General features: G+C 33.9%; 2 protein-coding genes across 2 annotated transcripts; one reads left to right on the top strand and one right to left on the bottom strand.

The window, feature by feature from the left end:
* The first annotated feature begins 13,336 nt into the window (after positions 1 to 13,336).
* Positions 13,337 to 15,915, top strand: LOC117683315 (uncharacterized). The gene is made up of 5 exons (XM_066064997.1): positions 13,337 to 13,644; positions 13,926 to 14,039; positions 14,200 to 14,335; positions 14,439 to 14,690; positions 14,874 to 15,915. The coding sequence occupies exons 1-5, from the start codon at positions 13,357 to 13,359 to the stop codon at positions 15,299 to 15,301; spliced, it is 1,218 nt and encodes a 405-aa protein (XP_065921069.1). The 5' UTR covers positions 13,337 to 13,356; the 3' UTR covers positions 15,302 to 15,915.
* LOC117683314 (uncharacterized) lies at positions 15,477 to 18,552 on the bottom strand. The gene is made up of 4 exons (XM_034452496.2): positions 18,283 to 18,552; positions 17,984 to 18,099; positions 17,484 to 17,783; positions 15,477 to 17,111 (listed from the first exon to the last, which is right to left on the bottom strand). Exons 1-4 carry the CDS (start codon positions 18,421 to 18,423, stop codon positions 16,970 to 16,972), a joined length of 699 nt encoding a protein of 232 aa, XP_034308387.2. The 5' UTR covers positions 18,424 to 18,552; the 3' UTR covers positions 15,477 to 16,969.
* Between the last annotated feature and the right edge of the window lie 1,712 nt (positions 18,553 to 20,264).

Raw genomic sequence — 20,264 nt, 5'->3', positions numbered from 1 at the left:
CTGTATTCTATGCTGAAATTGTGGCTCGATAAAAATATAGCATAGCGCTGCAATCTAGCAGTTGTCATTGCAGGTAGCTGTTTTTCAGGGTGAAAAATGCTCACAAGTGGTTTGTGGTCTGTGATCAACGTAAAATGACGTCCGTACAGGTAAGTATGAAATTTCTGTACTCCCCAGTAGATACTCAAAGCTTCCTTATCGATCTGGGAATATGCCTTCTCCGCCTTAGTCAACGAGCGAGAAGCATACGCAATGGGACGTTCGGTTCCATCTTCCATGACGTGTGAGAGTACAGCCCCTATTCCGTAGGGTGATGCATCAGTAGCTAGCCGTACAGGTAATGTCGGATTATAATGGCACAGAACTTGTTCGGATGTGATCAGTTCTTTCACTTTTGCAAATGCGTCGTCACATTTGGCTGTCCATGTCCACTTCTTGTTGTTCTGTAGCAACTCGTTGAGCGGTCCAACTACTGTAGCAAGGTTTGGCAGGAACCTATGGTAGTAATTAACCAAGCCCAAGAATGAACGTAATTGGGACACATTTTCGGGTGTCGGTGCATTTTCAACAGCGTTTGTTTTCTCATTTGACTTGTGTAACCCGGCTTTGTCTATCACGTGTCCACACTAGCTAATCTGGTCTTTGAAAAATTGACACTTGTCCAGGTTAGCTCTTAACCCATACTGTTCAAGTCTCTGTAACACAAGACTGAGGTTCTGCAAGATACAGAGATTTGCTCACAATTCTATGTTTGTACACATATCTTAAAAACTAAAGATTAAAAAAATCAATCTTTATTAAGGTCTGTTCTTCCAGAAACCAACTTTAACAACTTATTGTTGTAAACTTAACCTTTTTTCGTCATTTTTACTCCTACTGTACATGTGATCCTTGACTGTGTACATTTGTATAAACTGATTTTGAACCTCAAATACCAGTGAACTGGTCTTGAGTGAATAAAAGAATTGAAAATCTTAGGTCATTCTTTTTATCCATTTTAAATGCTGAATAGGAAATACCAAGTTAAAAATCTTTAAGCTGAATGTAATAAACTCGTGTGAACAAATAATGACTCAAACCTAGGCGAACTGGGAGCTCTGTATCTTGCTTATAATTCTACGATTGACGCTGAAATTTTGGTTGAACATTAGAAGTTCTATATGAATTAAAGTATGTTAAATACTTGTACAAACAAAATAAAAAAATGATATTCTGTATATACCTACTCTCTGGGGCCCCCTCTTTATACAATAAATAATGTGAAATCTACATCAATTTTGATAGTTTTTCAGACACGAGTAAATAAAACCGACATTTTAAAAACAGTTTCCATAGTTCTGACACATTTCTGTTGCGGGGATAAAGTAATTATCGCTATTCCTAAAAAAGATATCACAGCAGAAAATTATCCTAGTTTGTACGTGAGGTAAATAACAGTCATTTAATTATAATTGAGAAGACAAATTTAATTTTTGAATGTTTTTACGAGTTGATGTATATCAACTCAGTATAGTCACTGCAAAGGGGTTTCCCATCACTGGGTTAAATCACATTTTCGTATTGATGGTCAGACTAATACATCAATTATCAAAATGCAATGATATGAATCCTGAAAGTATGTCTTCTTTTATCGGAGGTAAAATTTGTTATCATCGTACTTTAATCAACAAAAAATCATGATCTTCTTTTCGTTAATTGATATCAATCCGCACAAGAATATAGGTTCAAGGAAAATCTTCTGACACATTTCATATACTAAGGATACATTATTGTTGCCATCAATAAATTGTATCAAACATATCAAGTATGTTTCTTCATAACTCAGAACATTTTAATTGACGGATAAAAATGTCGCTATAATTAAATTTGACGTGTGTGCACTTCAGTGATACCCGCGCTGTAATCGCTTTTATGCAGATGAGCTCAGCTCAGGGGTGCCGTTTAACGTTTTCCCCACACAAGAGTTGAAATTCAAGATCATGAATGCGTTTCATTACTTACGCTTTATCAAACGTGAAATGATTTTTGTGTGACAAAACAAAGAGTTGAAGCACAAGAGTGGAAAATAATCAAGAGCTGGGGGTCTATGTGGTTTGATCTTTCGTCGAGTTGAAGGTCAGTGTGGCCCTGCAACATGCACATCGGGAACTGTGCGCCTGTTTATATACGTCATAGATTATAAATAGATTAGCGTGGTAGTTACTGTGTGGCGATATTTATAGTTTTGAGCAGCGTTGATTAAGAAATAGTATCATAAACATGATTTTTTTTTACAAATCGGTTTGATAAACAGAGGCAAACTATTTTACCCAGTCTATAGAATGGCAGTTTTTAGTTAATGGTGTGCATTTTGGACATGAGTAAAATTTTGTCATTTTGTTTTTTTGTTTTTTGCTTTTTGGTGTAATGATTTGAATTTTATATTAGTATATTATATTTATATATCAATGTAGAATAACTTTAAATGCTATATAATAAAAACAACAAGACGGAAATCTACAAGCCCCGTTTATCGATTGGTCAAAAACTATGCAACAACCTAAGAAAAATCACGGACTGCACGGAATATAATAATGGAGAGGATTTTGGTGTTTCTTTTAGCTAACGTACTGATGTACATTAACAGTAATTTTGTGAATTTTACTTTCTTTTTACAATCAATTTATTAATTTGTTAAAAAGATGTAAATAAAAACAATAAAATGCGTCTTTGATGATTCATGTGGATTATGAAGGTAGCGATCATTGCAGAAAACATTTACATAACCCGCTAACGCGGATAATGTATTTTTTCTGCTATGTCGCCACCTTCATATCCCCCATGAATCACCAAAGAAAGCATTTTATTGTTTAGATAAAACACAGGCATCTGACGTTTTTAAAAACTTTTTTCTCTAAATGAAAAAAAAAAAGAATTTTAAAGAGAAAAGTTTAAAACGTCACGTGCATGTGATTTATGAAACCCTTTAAAATCTTGTCTCCATGTAGTTTTGTAAGAATGGTTTAAATAGTAATGTAAAAATGGAACAATGTTCTGAAAAGAAGTATAATAATTTAAGGAATGAAAGAAAAAGAGACCATCATTTGATCATATTGACGGTTTGCTTTCATTGAAGTAAATACGATAAATCACAGGCACATACGTTATACATTTTTTTCATAATAAAAAAATATATAGCAACCCTCTACCTAATAATAAGGTACCGGTATAGAAGGTAACTATATAAATTTAATTATGAGAAAGATATATATAACATTAGTTAAATGTGGCCGAATGAATGAACTTAACATTATTTGTGTTGATCGACATAACAATACAAACACCTGTTTAAAGTTGCATGGTCTAATTATTATCCATACAATCCAAATAACTTATTTTTGTTTTGCCACAACTCACATTAACACTCGATGTCAAAGTCGTAATACAATCATCCCCACCTCGACTTCAGGGGCAAATTTAAATATGAGGCGAAATAACGCGATACCCTTTTTATGATGTTTGTTTTGTTTAAAAAACTATAATTTTTTTCATTGAAATATGGCTTAATTGACCGAAAAATCTACCGCAATGTCTGTTACTATACACATACTTAGTATAACCATTGTTTAAAAGCGTACACAAAATTTGATATAAAATCGGATCATGCTTTAAAAAAGGTGTTGTGCTGTTTTCCCGTTTTTGTATGCGTAATTTGCAGACTAAACAATTTTATTGCCTTTTTATGTTATGACAACTGTTTTAGTCAGTTTTGGGCAAAAACAAACCAGTTCAATATATGTTTACATTTTGGCCCTCAAAGGTACAAGATGGCCGAACATCTCTCCATATAATATTAAGATTATCAACAGAAGACAGCAACATTTGATGGAAATTCATACTAACAAAACACATATGTAAACAATAACAAGACTCGGGTTTTGTTTACAAAACAAAGAAATAAAAACTATTTATCGTGCGTCTAACTCAATATATGACTTTTAAATTTTGGCAAGACATTAAAATACCCAAATTAACCATTCTGAACATAAAGAAAAAGGAAAAATGTTTAAACCATTAAAATGTTCTGTCGAAGTCAATTTAAAGAATATTTAGATATGCTCCTCTATATAATTTAAAAAATGATCTTTCACGATTCATGATTTTTTGTCTTTGATATGTTGTGGCCTAGTATAATAAGTATAATAAGACAACTATATACTTTATTTATTATTTATTTCAAGTTCTGCTTATTGAGAGCAGAAAAGGGGCAATAAATGTCCGATTTCTGAAGCATCAACTCGTGTCTGTACTTTCAGTACTTTGATTAATTTGAGGAATTGAGCACATTGAGGTACAATTTTCTTTTTCACATCTAAACATGTAGGATTTTTTAAATAAAATACAATAACTATTATATTTTTTTTTAAAAATAGAATAACTAGTAAGTAGTTGATTAAAAAATGTACCTATATGCTCTCACACATTTTGATCGCTTTAGAAAGTGTGTGTGTGTGTGGGAGGGGGCAATACGAAAATATAGGGAATTGGAAGTGAACAACAACAACAGTGTACCCCTACCAAATGTTTAGTTTCTTGTGTAGGATTTTCTTATTCTGGTAAAAAATAGTATTTCATGAAGGTATAATGTCAAAGCTACTTGTATGCAAAAATTAGTGTAAAATTCGAATACTTTACTATATTTATTTTTTGTTATTCTACCGAGGGACCTGGCACAATATCTTTTGAACACCCATTGTTGCTCAGGTGAGCGATGTGGCCCCATGGGCCTCTTGTTTTATTTGTTTTCATGGTTTAACATTAGAGACTGTTCATGTATTTTTTTTCATTGAGGATATGCTGAATATTGTAGTCAGAAAATTTTATTGTATGTCTTGAATAAGAATCCAGGTTTATATTTTGGAGAGGCATTCCCCTAGCCTTCGAAACACCTCGGGGGTTACGATAGTTAATCATCTACACGCATGCGCGATAGTCTGGTTCTCTGTCTCGTTAAAAATAGATCCACGAATGTTCTTTTACGAAATAGCCCATGTACATTTAGCCATTGGCTCAATGATAGCGCGTGCTTTCTAAATGTACTTTATATTATTCTTTTCGAGCGTCCATGTACTGGCCAAAGACCAATTCTCGCCAAGTACCAGTTCTTGCCAACACCTAAATTGTGTGTGTGTAAAATTATGACGTAATGCACTGGCAAGAAATGGTACTCTGCGATGATTGGTCTTTTGCCTGTAAAAAATGAATATATTTCATAAAAAAAACCTGAGGAAAGGGCAATTCTTGATATTATCTTTCGCAATAAAGTAAGAAACATATTTTGTTCAGTCTGTTATAAAATATTTATCACAGCTTAAAACAACCAGAATGCATAATTATACATATCTACCTCCGAGATATCCTTGATTGGTGAATAAACATCAGCTGAACATATATGTATCATTTGTACTAGTAACATAATATAAATTCATGAAAATTTGTGACTGGGTATAATTATAAGATGGTCAGTTGTGAAAATGAAAGTCTCATGAAAATGAAAGAAACTGCAACATTTAACATTGTAAAAATCAAACACTTTCAAAACACTTTAATAAAAATAATACTGCCTTTAATGACTATTTGCTATAGGCACAACTGTTTCAGAAATTCACAAAAGATATAATAATTGGGAAGATTTCTCTCATTCGAATATATATATATTTTTTTAAATTTCCAGAGACGAATAACTCAAGCACCATCCCCCAAAATGCGTTGTCCAGTAACACAGCAGAGAGGAGGTTGACCACCCCTGTGAGCACCATCTTCCCGAGCGCATCTAGGATCACAGCAGAGAAGAGGTTGTCCACCCCTGTGGACGCCATCCCCCTGAGCGCGTCTAGGAGCACAGGAGAGAAGAGGTTGTCCGCGCTATCCGCGAGTCCACCACACTTTTAGCACTGCAAGAATGACTTCTATTGCCATACGAATCAGGTGTGAACTGGGAAAAGGAACAGTAAAGGTGCCTTTGACATCAACACCAAAGTAGCTATTGGTTACTATTTAAAATCTGATCATTATTTTTTCACCATCATCTTTTGATTGTATGATCTCAAAGATTCTCTTCAATTAATTGGGACACATGCAAACATGTACTTCATACAAACAAGTACAGTGTACATAGATATATGGGTCTAACAAATCCAACATTGTGCATCCGCATTGTTAATAATTTGTATATAATCTAACTCGTAATCTTAGTTATTCTTAATTAATATCTAATATGAGAATAATTAATTACGTCATTGGCCTAGCTTCCTTTAAATAGTGTTTGAGTACTATGCATGTATATCACTTAAGAGCGCAAAAGCCATTTCTATTAAAGTGTTGAAAGTTTCCCCAAGACTTCGACAGATGGAACTAGATGTTGTCATTAGACAGTAATACCCGCACCAAGTGTTTGCCCGTAAATAACACTGTTTTGCACCAGTTTAATTAAAAATGAATGCCACATCCAAGCTACGGTAACACATTTAAAAATTATAATTTTCATAACTGAAGGACGAGATCCCTTCCCATATGATAATACACATGAGAAGCACTTTATGTGCATTTTGGGGTTGAACTATTTGCAGTGAATTTTCAGTTAATCAATAATCTTAACATTTCATGTCATAGAAAGTATAATGGTCTATATAATTATTCTGAGATCTGAGATCCACATTCCTAAACCATATAATTTATTCTTGCTCTTTGTGTCATTGCGCGTAAAATTGTATATAGATTATGCCCCCTTGGAGACACCCTGACATTCTAGAACTAAAAATAATAAAGTATTTTATCTTATTCATATGTTACAGTAGTGTTTGATCCATGTGGGTAATTCCTAGCCTAATGATGTCACTGCTTTGTTTAGGAGACTTTACAATTGCCCCAATAGGTGAATACACGTGCATATAACATTTTGTTTATAAATCTTAAAAATTGAATTAAGCGATTTCCAATATGTTAATGTGCATCACGAGAGAAAAAGCAATCAAGAAATGATTTAAAATTTGCTACTGTACACATGTAAGAAAGTATTAAGAAGACCGAATCTTTAGAACCAGGTTAGATTGGGGGGTGGGGGGGGGGGGTGAATGTGGAGTATAAACATTTATAATTTGAATCATTTATTGTTATTAATTTTAACTTGTTAATGAATACTAGTTATTGATCCCAAGGTAGAAATATGACGTCTGATCAAATCTCAATAGATCATTTGTCAAATATGCAAGGTGTAATGTAATTTTTTTTGTAGAATAACATTTTTTACCAGTTTATAAAAGTTTTTAGACACCCAAATTATATTTTGATTTTAATAGATCATTCGACAATTAAGGGGGGGGGGGGGAACAGTTTATATTTGAGTTTGTTTAGGGGTGGGGGTTCCAAGTCATATATTTGACAATTTTTTAATGTAATTTAAAATAAGACTAAGCCATACTACAGTCATGAACATGAATAGTATATAGAACAAAGCACAAACTAATACATATATATATATATATATATATATATATATATATACAAAGGAAGTATTACAAAACATAGATGATTGATCTATTATAAATAATCTGGGTTCTTAAATTGAATCATATATCATGTACATATTATATTATTGTTTCTTTGCTCAAGGCATTTCAGATGGTATGTAGGTCAGGATCCCAATTAGTGCTCTTCCTGAAATTATCAAATATCATATAAACCATTAAGATCCCAACCTTAATCCAAATATATTATTCCTTCTTAGGTCATGGTGCATCAGATCATTATGGCGTGTAAGTCAGCATCCTGACCCCCTTAGAATCAGAAATTGTCAATTATCTTTAAATTATTGATGTTTGATGATCCTATCTCTTTTTAATCTATATTATTAAGTCTCCCGAATGAAATTTGGAGACTTATTGTTTTTGTACGGTTTTTAATACATGTATAATTATTCTTCGTCTTCTTCGTTTTCTTCTTCCCAACTCTGAACTTGTTTCTCAGAGATGGCTGAACAGAATTGTACAAAACTCTAGGTTATGATAGGCATGCATATTTAGTTGTGCACCCTGGAATGATTTTTTTCATTTTGGGTTAGACAAACGCTTTTCGTGAGGGGGGGGGGGGGGTTAACAGGGTATGGGATCTTACATTGAACCTTGTAGAAAGAATCGTAGACTCTATTCAATATTGTAAATGGTAACTTGAAAACGGACAAAAGATAATAATATAGGGTTTTCATAATCATATATTGACTGTTACTGGCAATATATAGGGTTTATTAGATTTGACCCCTGGGGTCATCCCCAACCCCAGGAATTTGAAATTACTATATATCTCAGAAACTGTTATAATCATGACCCCTAAACCATATAAATTCATGATTCTGATGTCAAGGGGCATCAAATGTTATGTAGGTCATGGGCCCTGTGGGTGGACCTGACCCCCTCAAACAGCAAGTCCCTGAATATCTTCAAAACAGTTGAGATCCCCACCCTTAAACCATATATATTCTTGTTCCTTGTGTCAAGGGGCATCAAACTGTATGTAGGTCATGGGCCCCGGGGGTGGTCATGACCCACCTCGAACAGGAAGTGCACGAATATCTCGAAAACGGTTGAGATCCCCACCCCTTAACCATATAAATTCTTGATCATTAAAGGGCATCAAAATTAAGGTATGTAGGTAATGGGCCTCAGGGTTAAATTTAACTTTTCAAAACCGTAATGCACATCTATGGAACAGTCCCTATCACATCCCAAGATATGATGTGTCTCTCCATTAAATCATAAAAGGAGTTCTAGGATCTATGTTTTTTTGAAGTGATAAACGTCAATTTTCTGCTACTTTTTGACTCCCTGGTTGACATTTAAATTTTAAAAACCTTAATGCACATCTATAGGACAGTCCATAGCATATCCCAAGATATGATGTGTCTATCCATTAAATCATAAGAGTAGTTCTGGGATCCATGGTTTATTTTTAGTGATAAACGTCAATTTTCTGCTACTATTTGCCTCCCTGGATGAAATTTAGATTTTTAAAATCTTATTGCACATCTATAGGACAGCCCCATTTATATCCCCCGAGATGACGTAGCTACTCCAAAAGTTGTAAGAGGAGTTCTGGGAACCATACTTTTTTTGCAAAAAAACGTCATTTTTTGTTGCTCACTGATCCCCTTAGTAAAAAAAAAATTCTGGAACCTGATCACACTTCAATATGACACCCCCAATCATATTCTAGAAGATCATTTGGCTACTGCAAAAAGAAAATGACGTTTTTTAAACCAGTTTTTTTGTTAAAAAAACATCATTTTTTAGCAATAAATAGACCCCCAGGACGAAATTGAAAATTCCGAAACCTTATTGCGCATCTATAGGATACCCTAAAACATATTCCAAGAGATGATTTGTCTACTGTTGAAAATGTAGGAGGAAACGTCATTTTTTACCAATTATTTGACCCCCAGGACTACCAGAGAATTTTTGAATCCTTTTTACAAAACAACATGACACCTCAAATCAAACTCCAAGAGTTCAGATTGCTGGTTTATAAGATGTAAGAGCAGTTTGAGAAAGTAAAACGTGACGGACGGACGGACGGACGGAACAGAGTAACAACAATATACCCGAACTTTCTTTAGAAAGTGCGGGTATAATTATGTCGGATTAAGAGTTTAGTGCGACGGATGATGAAAGTCGTCATCTACAAATCGACGAGACAATGGAAACAGAGACAGACAAAAGCCTGGAAACAAGAAAAAAGGACGCCTTTCGTTCGATAACTTCTGATTCTGACTCCGAGTCTATCTTGACAAAGGAAGGGTTGTGTAGAAATTCTATACATAGGCAGCATGTACCGAATTCATTTCGGCATTTGTCTCCCAGCATAAGTGAGGCAGGATCGGAATCTGACTCGATATTGGTAAATGTTATACTTATGAATAATTAATACATTGTATAAGGTACACATAATTGTATCTTTGTAAATGTGTCAGTGTGTAATGGGGGATCTAAGATTTGAGGCGCGGTGGGTGTGCATTTAGGATTAAGATGGGGAAGATGCAGGGATGTTCCGATCTAAGATCTGAGGTGCACAGACTTGACTTATGATTTTTCAAATGATTTCCTGTTAATGTAGCAAGGACTATTTCTCGACAGTGCATTGCTACGTATATTTTTGTTTTTTATAATTTTATATGTTGAAAAAATGACACAACAATGCACTGGTGAGAAATGGTGCTTGGTGAGAAATGGTCACATGCCAGAAAAGTCAGTAAATTAACCGAGTATTGATATAAACACAAACACTTGTACCCTTACATGTAATAAGCCCTGTATGTATTTATTCTTGAGTGTAAAATTTATATCCTTCCACTTCTAGCGTCCAAAAGATAAAGAGCCTCAAAAGCAAACACCATCAACTTGTGGAAAGGTAATCATTGTTTTTAGAATAAAACTTAATGTGAGTAGATAAATAATTTCTGGTGCACATGTCCTATGGAATCAGATGTAGGTGTCCTTGAACTCTTAGCAAATTTTTTATTGATTAAATTTACTTCAAGCTTATTGATCCATAAACTTTTGATGAATAAATTGTAGGCAAGAATTATTTTACTTTAACATTTTTTATTTAAAAATTCTTTACAATTTGTTATGTACAAATATATGTTACAAAAAATTGGATGTGGATGATTATAATTTTAATTAACTAAATGTATTTACACAATACTTAAAATGTTCAATTTAGAAATCAAGCAGTGGGGTTACATTTTCACGGCGTTCTCCAAGGAAAAGGATAGGTGCCGCGGCAAGTCCTAGACTACAGGTATCTGACGATGAAACTGATACTGACACAGTGGGTTCTCCTTGGAATTAAAACTACTCAGGTTTGTACAACCTACTTAATATAGACATTGTATACATTTTAATATACATTATACCAGTAAATAAATGAATTTTATGTATAATGAAGTGATTGAAAATTGTTCCCTATTTTCAAAATGTTGCATGCACAAAGGATATCCTTGATTTTAAATGTAAATATGTAGACAAATAATTTTTTTATATTACAGGCATCTGGTGCAGTTAGAACCCCTCGGACGAAACAAACATATAACTCCCAAGTAAGTATTGATTTAATGTTTTTAAGATGGATCTTACCCACGTATTTTGACAAAGAATAGAGATTTTCATGGGATTTTTCTCAAGAGGTCTAATGCAGAATAAAAATTAAGAGTCTGGACAGATGCGAATATGTCACTTTGTGTATCAATGGACTAAACCTATCTTGAGCTGGTAAGTCATTTTCCAGAAATAGATTAAAACAAAGTTTTGATTAGAGTATTAATATACATATATGTAAAGCAATATGTTGTCTTACTCTCTCAGTGTGTCCATTGGCTCTCTCTCTCTCTCTCGTTAGCTTCCAAGCAGAGAGGTTCAAAGCATTTCAATTTGTATAGCAGATTTATGTAAACACGTTAAAGTAATTTTCAACCAGTTACCTATATCTAGCATTTCAATTACAAACAGATTAGGGAATTTTGAATTACTCAGCATGCAACATTTAAATTAGTTTTCATATTTTTATGCCCCCCCCCCCAAAAAAAAAAAACAACAAACTTTAATAAAGTACTAGTTAATTTTTATCAGATCAGCCTTATTTGAGTGCATGTTAATTGTAACCCATAACCCAAGTTTTTGTTTGCTATGACATGTACTTTTGTAAATTTTAAAAGAACTCTAAGATTTTGTATTTATATAAAATCATTAAAAAATCAAAACTAATCTTAACTATAATTTGTTTTTCAAATTCATTTAAAATGTGGTTATATTTTGTACACTACCTGTCCCCAACATTGATTTTTTTTTTCAAAATAAACAATTTGAATTGGAAGTGAGAGGAAAAACTGCGAGTTGGAAAAAAAGATTCACCGAAACGAGCTTTACAGCGACGAAGGAGTTTCAAGTTTTAAAAGCTTTAGGAAAAAGAATGGAGAAAGACTTGAAGCAGACCGAAATAATATTGAATTATTTAGAATCGAAATATGCAACTGAACCAGTTAAAAATTGCGTGAAGTTTACCTCCTTGTGCTAAAACAATCCTTCACAAGGACATTTTTAGACTGAATGAAATAGTGATATCCATACTTGTAGATCAAATGTAGAAAATACTTTGTTTCTTTTTCTTTTACTTGTTATTAGTTATCTTTTCTTACATTTTCTTTTATAATTCTTTCGGTTTGAGGGTACAATAAATCTTTAAGCAGTTTTGTATAATTGTGTTTGTCTTGTATCTCTATTTTAAAACAAATAATTGATAACAAAATATAGACGTACCTTAGTAAGAGAAATCGTATGCTATAACACCGATTTTTTTCCACTCGTATAAGCTCATCATATATACCTTCAATATCTTTATATATTTATAGGTAACCTTAAAATATCTTTGATTTAACAAGTGCGAAAATGCCCTTCGAGGGTCAGTGAAATGGTTACACAAAAACACAATGTGTCCCAGTTGTCAAGATGACTCCAAGGTGACCCCAAAAGAAGGTGACCTCAAACTGTTCTTTATACCAGAGACGTAGGAATTATAAAGGTGACCACACAAAGTCAAGATGACCTAGTTGACAAGTGGTGCAGGGGTGACCCCTAAGGTGGCCTTGGCGTAGGTGACCTCAAGGTAACCTTGATGACTCTAAACTGACCCAAGACAACCCCCTTCACTACTCCTAGGGTTTAGTTGGGGTTTACTTTCTGTTAGGTTGGGTCTGATCGGTACTGTACTAGTAGCCATTTTTTTTGCTTGTCAATATTTCTAATGATGTGTCTAGCCCCCTCAGCTTCTGACGCCGCTGTATAATCTGTACCGATATGGTGTGAATTGCCATTCATGAAAAAATTAATGCAGTTTGAACTTTTGAAATAAAAATTTAAAATTTGACATCCTTATTCAGCACTTCGGTTTTATTGATCAAAGCACTGGTACGAATTCTAATTACTTGTGCTCATTTTTTAATCATGTTAATTACAATTTTCAGGGATGAGACCCATATGTCTTGGATAGAGGAAATAAGTAAAAAAGAGAGTTTTTAGTGGAAAATACACAAAGCAGCTTTATAAATCCATTTGAGTAAGCATAATAAACTATGATTAGTTTCAAATCCCTAGTTAAATTGATTGTTTCACGTTTTGTTTCATTTCAAACATCTTTGTAAATGCAATAGTCGCCTTTCGAGTTCATCCGGAACGTCCGTTTTTATTTGCTTTTTATCGCATCGATCACGTGATTTACAGAAAATGTTCAGCAGGCGTACTTCTGGTAAAAGTTGTTTACAATAGTTACTAAATGTCGTCTGAAACAAAATCATATTTTTGTGTTGCGGAGGGATGTAATTCTGATGAGAGAAAAAGAGGAAGATATGGTTACATGAAAGATGTCAGATTTTACCCCTTTCCAACCCAGAAAAAAGCGCCTGCACTAAGAAAACGTTGGCTGGACCTCTTGAGAAGAGAAAATTACGAGCCAAAGAGAAACCACAGAGTATGCTCTCTTCATTTTAAGGAAGGCAGACCAACAGAAAATCATCCATACCCAGAGCTCTTTGCATATAATAATTTTAAGGAAAGTCTGAAGGTTTGTGTTGGTTTTGATTGCTAAAACATCCAAACGTTGGTATCATGATTCATCGATAAATTTCATGGATGTATATCGAGTGTCTTGTGTTAATATCAAGATATATAGTCTAAAAACCTGCATCAAATTAGATGGAAAATGCTAATTATTTATGATATATTGTAGGATTAAACACAAAATTGAGAACTGTTTGAGCTTTGAACATTTTAATAAGTTGTTGAGTATTTACAATTTAGAGACACACATGCTAGTCTTTATTGCTTATAATTTGTTATATTTAGATGCGTTCAACAACTTCAATATCTAAGAGAGAACAGTGTATGGTAAAAGACACTCAGTTTGATATCTCAGTTCCTCCCCGAGTGGATACACCGGCTGCCAGTGAAAGTGTACTTGTATGTAAGATTATTTGCTGATATAAATTAAGTAGCAAAACTTGTGCTCAAATATTTTTCATTGTAGATCAATGAAAATACTAGTATTTCTGATTATTTAAAATGTACTTTTGAAAGCATGATTTCATTTATTTTTCATTTAAGTATTATTATTTTTCAGCAATCACAGATTAATAATGATAATTCATTGTTTGTTGCTGGAGTCAGTGGAGAATTGAATGGAAGTTGGCCAGTTAATCAAGAAATTGAAGTGACTGATCATGAGTGTCCAACAGTTGGATCTCTTTCTGTCACAGGTGAAAATTTTGATTTGAAAAAATAACATTTTTTTTTAGATTCTGGCTTTTTAAATAGAGGTAAGCTTATTACACAAAAACTTACATTGAAAATATACTGCAGGTACTCATGTAGAAATGGACCACTGTTACATCAGTGGCAGCTTTTGCAGTAATGACATGTCAACCAGAGATATAGGAATCCAAACAACACTCACTACTGCAGATATCAAGGTTCTGGAGGAGAAATCAACCAAACTTGAGGATCCCGAGAAACTCATGAGAGAACTTTTTGTCAACAAAATTGTGAAAGATGACAAAAATGTACAAATGTATACTGGACTACCATCGAAGACAATCCTAAATGGTGTATATGGTATGGACTGGTGCACAATAAATTCAGTGATATTAAAATGTTAATACTTTATTTTTTTTTTTTTACAACATGGAAAAAAAGTTGATCATAGTTTATTATTTAATATATCACAAAACTTAATCATAATCTAATGTTCTATAATAAGGTAACATTTTCTTATAAATAATTTTCCTCTCTATTAAGATATCTTGGAAAAGGCTTCACCAACATTGAAGTATTGGTCAGGACAAGGGAGTGCTGCAAAGAAAAAATATCAGAAAGACAGTCTAAATGCAAAGTCAGGCCCAAAAAGGAAGCTCAGCAGATTTCAGGAGTTTATTTTAACTCTAGTCAGATTGCGACTAGCTTTGACTACATTTGTCATGGCAGGTTTATTTGGCGTATCCACCTCCAGAGTTTCTCAAGTCTTCACCACCTGGATCAATTTCATGTTTACAATCTTTAAACCTTTATTAAAATGGCCTTCCAGAAATGTATTGAAAAAATCCATGCCTTCATCTTTCAGAGCTAAGTTTCCAAATGTAAATTGTATTATTGACTGTACTGAATTTTTCATTAAGAAACCAAGAAATCCATCTGCTCAGTCTCAGACATTTAGCTCTTATAAATAACATAATACTTATAAAGCATTGGTTGGTGTGTCACCTTCTGGTGCATTTTCATTTATATCAAATTTGTGGGGAGGCAATGTTTCTGATAGGTACATCACTAAGGAAAGTGGATTCCTGGACAACATACAACCTGGAGATGAGATAATGGCAGACAGAGGGTTTTTGATAAGGGATCTTTTGCTTCATCGCAGAGCTAAACTTATAATACCCCCATTCACAAGGAAGTGTTCCTGGGGTAAAGGTAAATATCTGTCTGCCTCTGAAATTCTAAGAACAAGGAACATTGCAAAATTCCGCATCCATGTAGAGAGGGCTATAGGAAGATTAAAAACATTTCATATGCTGTCCAATACCATGCCAACAAATTTAAAACCCCTTGCTGATCAAATGCTTGTCATATGTGCATTTCTTTGTAATCTTCAAAAGCCTTTGGTTAAAAAGTAAGGAATTGATGTTCCATGGTGGAATGTTTTACTTTACTTATAGATGACACCTGTGTTCAGAAATATTTTTTATTGTGTTCACTTCTTATATAAAATACATGTAATAGAACTTCAATGTAACAAGTAACATAAATTTCTTGAATGATAATCAAATAAAATCTAAGAAAATTGTACATGTCTCATTCTTACAAGAGTTGAAAACTTATGTGCAAGACATTAAAAACACATTCCTGCTGAGATATAATTATTTTTACAATTTTCTTAGTGCTCTAAAGAGGTATTTCTCAAAAAACATCTGAGATTTTTCAACAATTCTCTGAAAGACGAGTTCATCAAAATATATACGATCAACAATAAAGCCCTTTTTAGTGTAAAATACAAAATCACACCACTGTTTTTGGCACACACCTAGCTGGCCTTGAATTTGTACATACCATGGAGAATCAAATTTCAGTCTTATATTTTCATTTTCATCTAAGACAACATGATAATGGTCATCAATACAAGCATCTTTGGGCATTTTATTTTGATACAAGAAGGAACATTTTATCTCAAGTAATCCTTCACCACAACACTTGCACTTAATAACACCATCTGGGGAAGCCCCTAAAAATGGATAATCTGAGTCTACATATAAACCACATAACTTAATCTCTGCATGTTTGTGCTGCTTTTTATAATTATCAAAATATAGCTGTCTAGCAACTGGTTCATGTAGCTTGCCAAATGCCATAGAAGGTACAGATGCTTTAGAAGTTTTCCTCATAATCATTTTTGAAATATAGTTCTCTTCATTTTCAGTAAATCTAAAATGTAAAACTGATGAAAAATGTGATGCAGTAATTCTACCGATTCTTTGTTCATACCATTCTTGATTTTCATCCTGCCCTTTAGTTTGATCTTCAATTTCAGTAATTATTTTCTTATCAAAAATATTCTTCAATTTTTCAGTTACAGAAAAAATGTCATAAGGGGGTAGCATATTCTTGCAGGCATCTGACATTGATGGAAGTACAACATTATCATCATCATCATCACTTACAAAAGACTCATCATACAGTGTCTGTAACAGAAGCGCCCCTGTACCTCTACATAATTCATAGAAGTCCCTCTCATGGTTGGCCATGGGACCTTGAATGGGAACGATCGGGTTGTATGAGTCAGTAGTTGCGGATGTTGGTTGGGGATGCGTCTGGTCCACCCTCATATCAATGTCCGAGATCTTCTAGGGATTGGATTTCTTTCTAGGTTTATCCCAGATACACTGCATGTCGGTGCCTACTTCTGTTCCTCGGTCTCTGTGTCTCTCACAAAAACTTGATAAGGAGAATATAAAAGCAACACAGTGCTTGCAAGTTCCATTGTCCCTGAAAAAAAATATATAAGAATTAAATTATTTTTCATTTGTAAATTATTACTAAATACATGCAATATGAACCTGAATTATTCAATAATAAGAATGTGACTACAAATTCCTCTCTATACTGTATCAGTTTTGTGGATTATGCTTTCATGGAAACAGAGAATACCATGAATGAAATGCAGGGTTGTCCCTTTACAATTGAAATGGCAGGGAACATTTAAAAAAGAAGAAGGGTGTCTGGGGCTCCTCACCTAGCAGGAGGGTGAATGGGAATACCAGAATAATTGGGGTATTATGTCAGTATAGGGAAGGAAATTCCATGGGTCTTAGAGACAACCCTGTAACATAAGGTTACCTCAATCTGGAATATACTTACGCCACACAAGTGCATCCGCCTGACAAAATTTCCCCAGTTGTCTTGTTTGTCAAGATCCAGACATCATAAGGCTGGGCATTTTGTCTGGTCTCAGGCATGCAGGTTGCCCTCAAGTATATATATTCCTGATGGAGATGATAGGCAGCCTTGACATCATCAATATGGCAAGCCATGTGTAAACGATACCCATTATCCTGCTTATAAAGTCTTAGTCGTTCGTGAGTCCACCCACACCATCTCATTAAGTATACCAGCACATCACACGATTCAAAGTCTGGTACACTGGCCAAATCCTTACTCCTGCAAAAGTAGTATACACTATATAGATAGTATTTAAATATCCAATGCTTTGAAAAGCTCAGTTCACTTTGTGAAAACTCAAGTGGGTTTAAGTGTGTGTTAACCCAATATTGTTTAGTTTGATGTATAAATACTAAAAAGCTTTGTCAACATGGTCAATAGAAACAATTTTATAGAAAGTGTGAAAATGAAAGTCTTACCACTCGGTCACGGCATTTACAGGGTCTAAAATAATTTTGTCGTTCCCCACTGCCACCGTCGTGCGCCTTGCATCAAACACAGAGTACTCTTCTTCGTCATTTGCAGATGTCAAAACCTAAAGCCATCATTGCACAGAATGAATATGTGTTTAACCCGGTTATAATAGACCACAAAACATCCATGAAAAATATGAATTTGAATTATTTATAAAATGTATGATAGGTACTATCATTTTCGTCGCTCTGACTACGAATGTCAAAATTAGCTTTTAATCATGCTTCAGTGAACGAACGATTACCTCAAGACGAAGTTCTTCTGCAAGCTCACACAAGCGCACAAGGTCTATTTTCTTGCCTATACTGCAACTTATACCCCTGTCTTGCAGATACTTCTTTAGATCTGGTACTTGAAACCCGTAAAAATGAATTCGTTCTGTCATAGTTATGAGACGCCGTAAAACCGGAAGTTTACTTGCTGAACATTCTTGACCTGGCGTGATTAAACAACGAATAAAAACGTTGTTCCGGATGAACTCGAAACGCGGCTATTGGAAAAGGTGCTATAGAAATAAATAATTATATGCTGGATAAAACTAAGGCATGTTGATTGTTTTGGTATTCCTAAGTTACTTACTGTATTATTTATGTTTTAATGAGTGACAAAGATGATAGGGCTTAGTTTATTTAATCAGGCTTATTTCAAAACGCTAACCATCAATTTTTTTTTTTTGTATTTTAGTACAGCCTTACCATTTCTGAGGGTAATCATGAATCAGAAGATGACGATAATTATCTGATGCAGACTACGAGTCAAGTTTTGATTTGACTTTTAGGTAATTTAGATATACCGGTAGTTGTTTTTTTTTACCATTGACTTCACATAATGAATTTCTTTAATTATTTGTCATCTAAATTCACTTTAGCAAAAGAAACGCGACAAATTGGTGTTGGGCATTGCATGGGCTTAAATAGACATTACATGGACACCCTATAGTCTGGGACAGCTAAACTATATACCGGTATATTGAATAATACAGACTAAATTTTGTACTACTATATCATTGTCATATATATTTATGTGTGTTATTCTCCTCAAATCATTGTAGACAAGATCATTGTAATTAGTCAGAGTCAAAAGATGAAGAAATTGAAGAGGAACAATACCATTTCCATGAACAGGATGATGATGCATGCATTGATAAAATAACATGCGAGACCGAAGTCAATACTTTCTTGGAAGACAGACCATTCATATCATATCAAAGTTCAATCTATAACTTGGCTAAAACACGCATACCTTCTTGTTGCACTGTAAATGGATGTTCAATGTTTCAAGAGTTCCAAGATAAAGAAATAGTAATATTGGGTGAGTTTCAGTCTAATTAGAATATACCAAACAGAAAATTAACTAGGCGATCTGAGGACACTCTGGGATGACCCCGTACAGAATGTTGTTAGATCTTGTATAGCGTATCGTAGAGGAGCGGAATTACAAGTCCAATTTTAGTTAGAGTGGGTTTAATAATTAAAATTTTAGTTACCAAAATGTTACCTGTCTGATCTTAATTGGTAATCATTTTAACTGATCAAGAGAGCAGCGAGTTCTTTAAGGTTAAACATGATAAGAAACTTGGTTGTTGTTGTGTGTACCGATGACTTTCAAGAATAATTTTATATAGCAGTAATGCTTAAATGAAACATAAAATAAGAATAAAATCTGGTATTATTTAATGTACTTTTCATTTATCAGTTATGCGATCAATCCCCTTTTGTGAGAAGTTGTTAAATTTAAACAAGTCATACATTGAATTAATGTATGTACTACTAAAGTAGAGTAAAATTAAATCAAAGTACTGAGAGTACTGAAAGACGGCATCTTGAAAGTTTGAATTTGTTATTGTCCTGGATTTCCTCGAATATGCTTCCAAAATTTATGAGTTTGAATTAGTTGTTACAATCTATGTTAATTCAGTTTTTAAGGTCACCTGAGTCACTCAGGTGACCTATTGCAATTGGTCTTCGTTCGTCGTCGTGCGTCGTGTGTTAACTATTTTACATTTTTAACTTCTTCTTGAAAACTACCAGGCCAATCGTTAACATTTTTGGTGTGAAGCATCTCAATGGGAAGACGAATCTAAATTGTGAAACTCGTGGCACTACCACTCCTGGGGTGCCACGGGCGGGGCCAAATATGCAAAAAAAAACAAATTTTCAAAAATCTTCTTCTCTACTCCCACGCATGTGAGGAAAAAACTGGTTGCATGGTTATGATGTCCATAAA

Source organism: Magallana gigas, chromosome 1, assembly GCF_963853765.1.
Source record: "Magallana gigas chromosome 1, xbMagGiga1.1, whole genome shotgun sequence".
NCBI lineage: Eukaryota > Metazoa > Mollusca > Bivalvia > Ostreida > Ostreidae > Magallana > Magallana gigas.
This window is presented reverse-complemented; position numbering and strand designations above follow the sequence as displayed.

Bases quoted from the DNA above. Each gene is read 5' to 3' on its own strand.
- LOC117683314 (XM_034452496.2), bottom strand. From the start codon at position 18,423: ATGACAGAACGAATTCATTTTTACGGGTTTCAAGTACCAGATCTAAAG. The intron at 17,784-17,983 runs GTAAGACTTTCA...CTACTTTTGCAG, and splicing joins GTAAATGCCGTGACCGAGTG to GAGTAAGGATTTGGCCAGTG. The intron at 17,112-17,483 runs GTAAGTATATTC...ATTTTTTTTCAG, and splicing joins GGCGGATGCACTTGTGTGGC to GGACAATGGAACTTGCAAGC.
- LOC117683315 (XM_066064997.1), top strand. From the start codon at position 13,357: ATGTCGTCTGAAACAAAATCATATTTTTGTGTTGCGGAGGGATGTAAT. The intron at 13,645-13,925 runs GTTTGTGTTGGT...TGTTATATTTAG, and splicing joins ATTTTAAGGAAAGTCTGAAG to ATGCGTTCAACAACTTCAAT. The intron at 14,336-14,438 runs GTGAAAATTTTG...AATATACTGCAG, and splicing joins TGGATCTCTTTCTGTCACAG to GTACTCATGTAGAAATGGAC.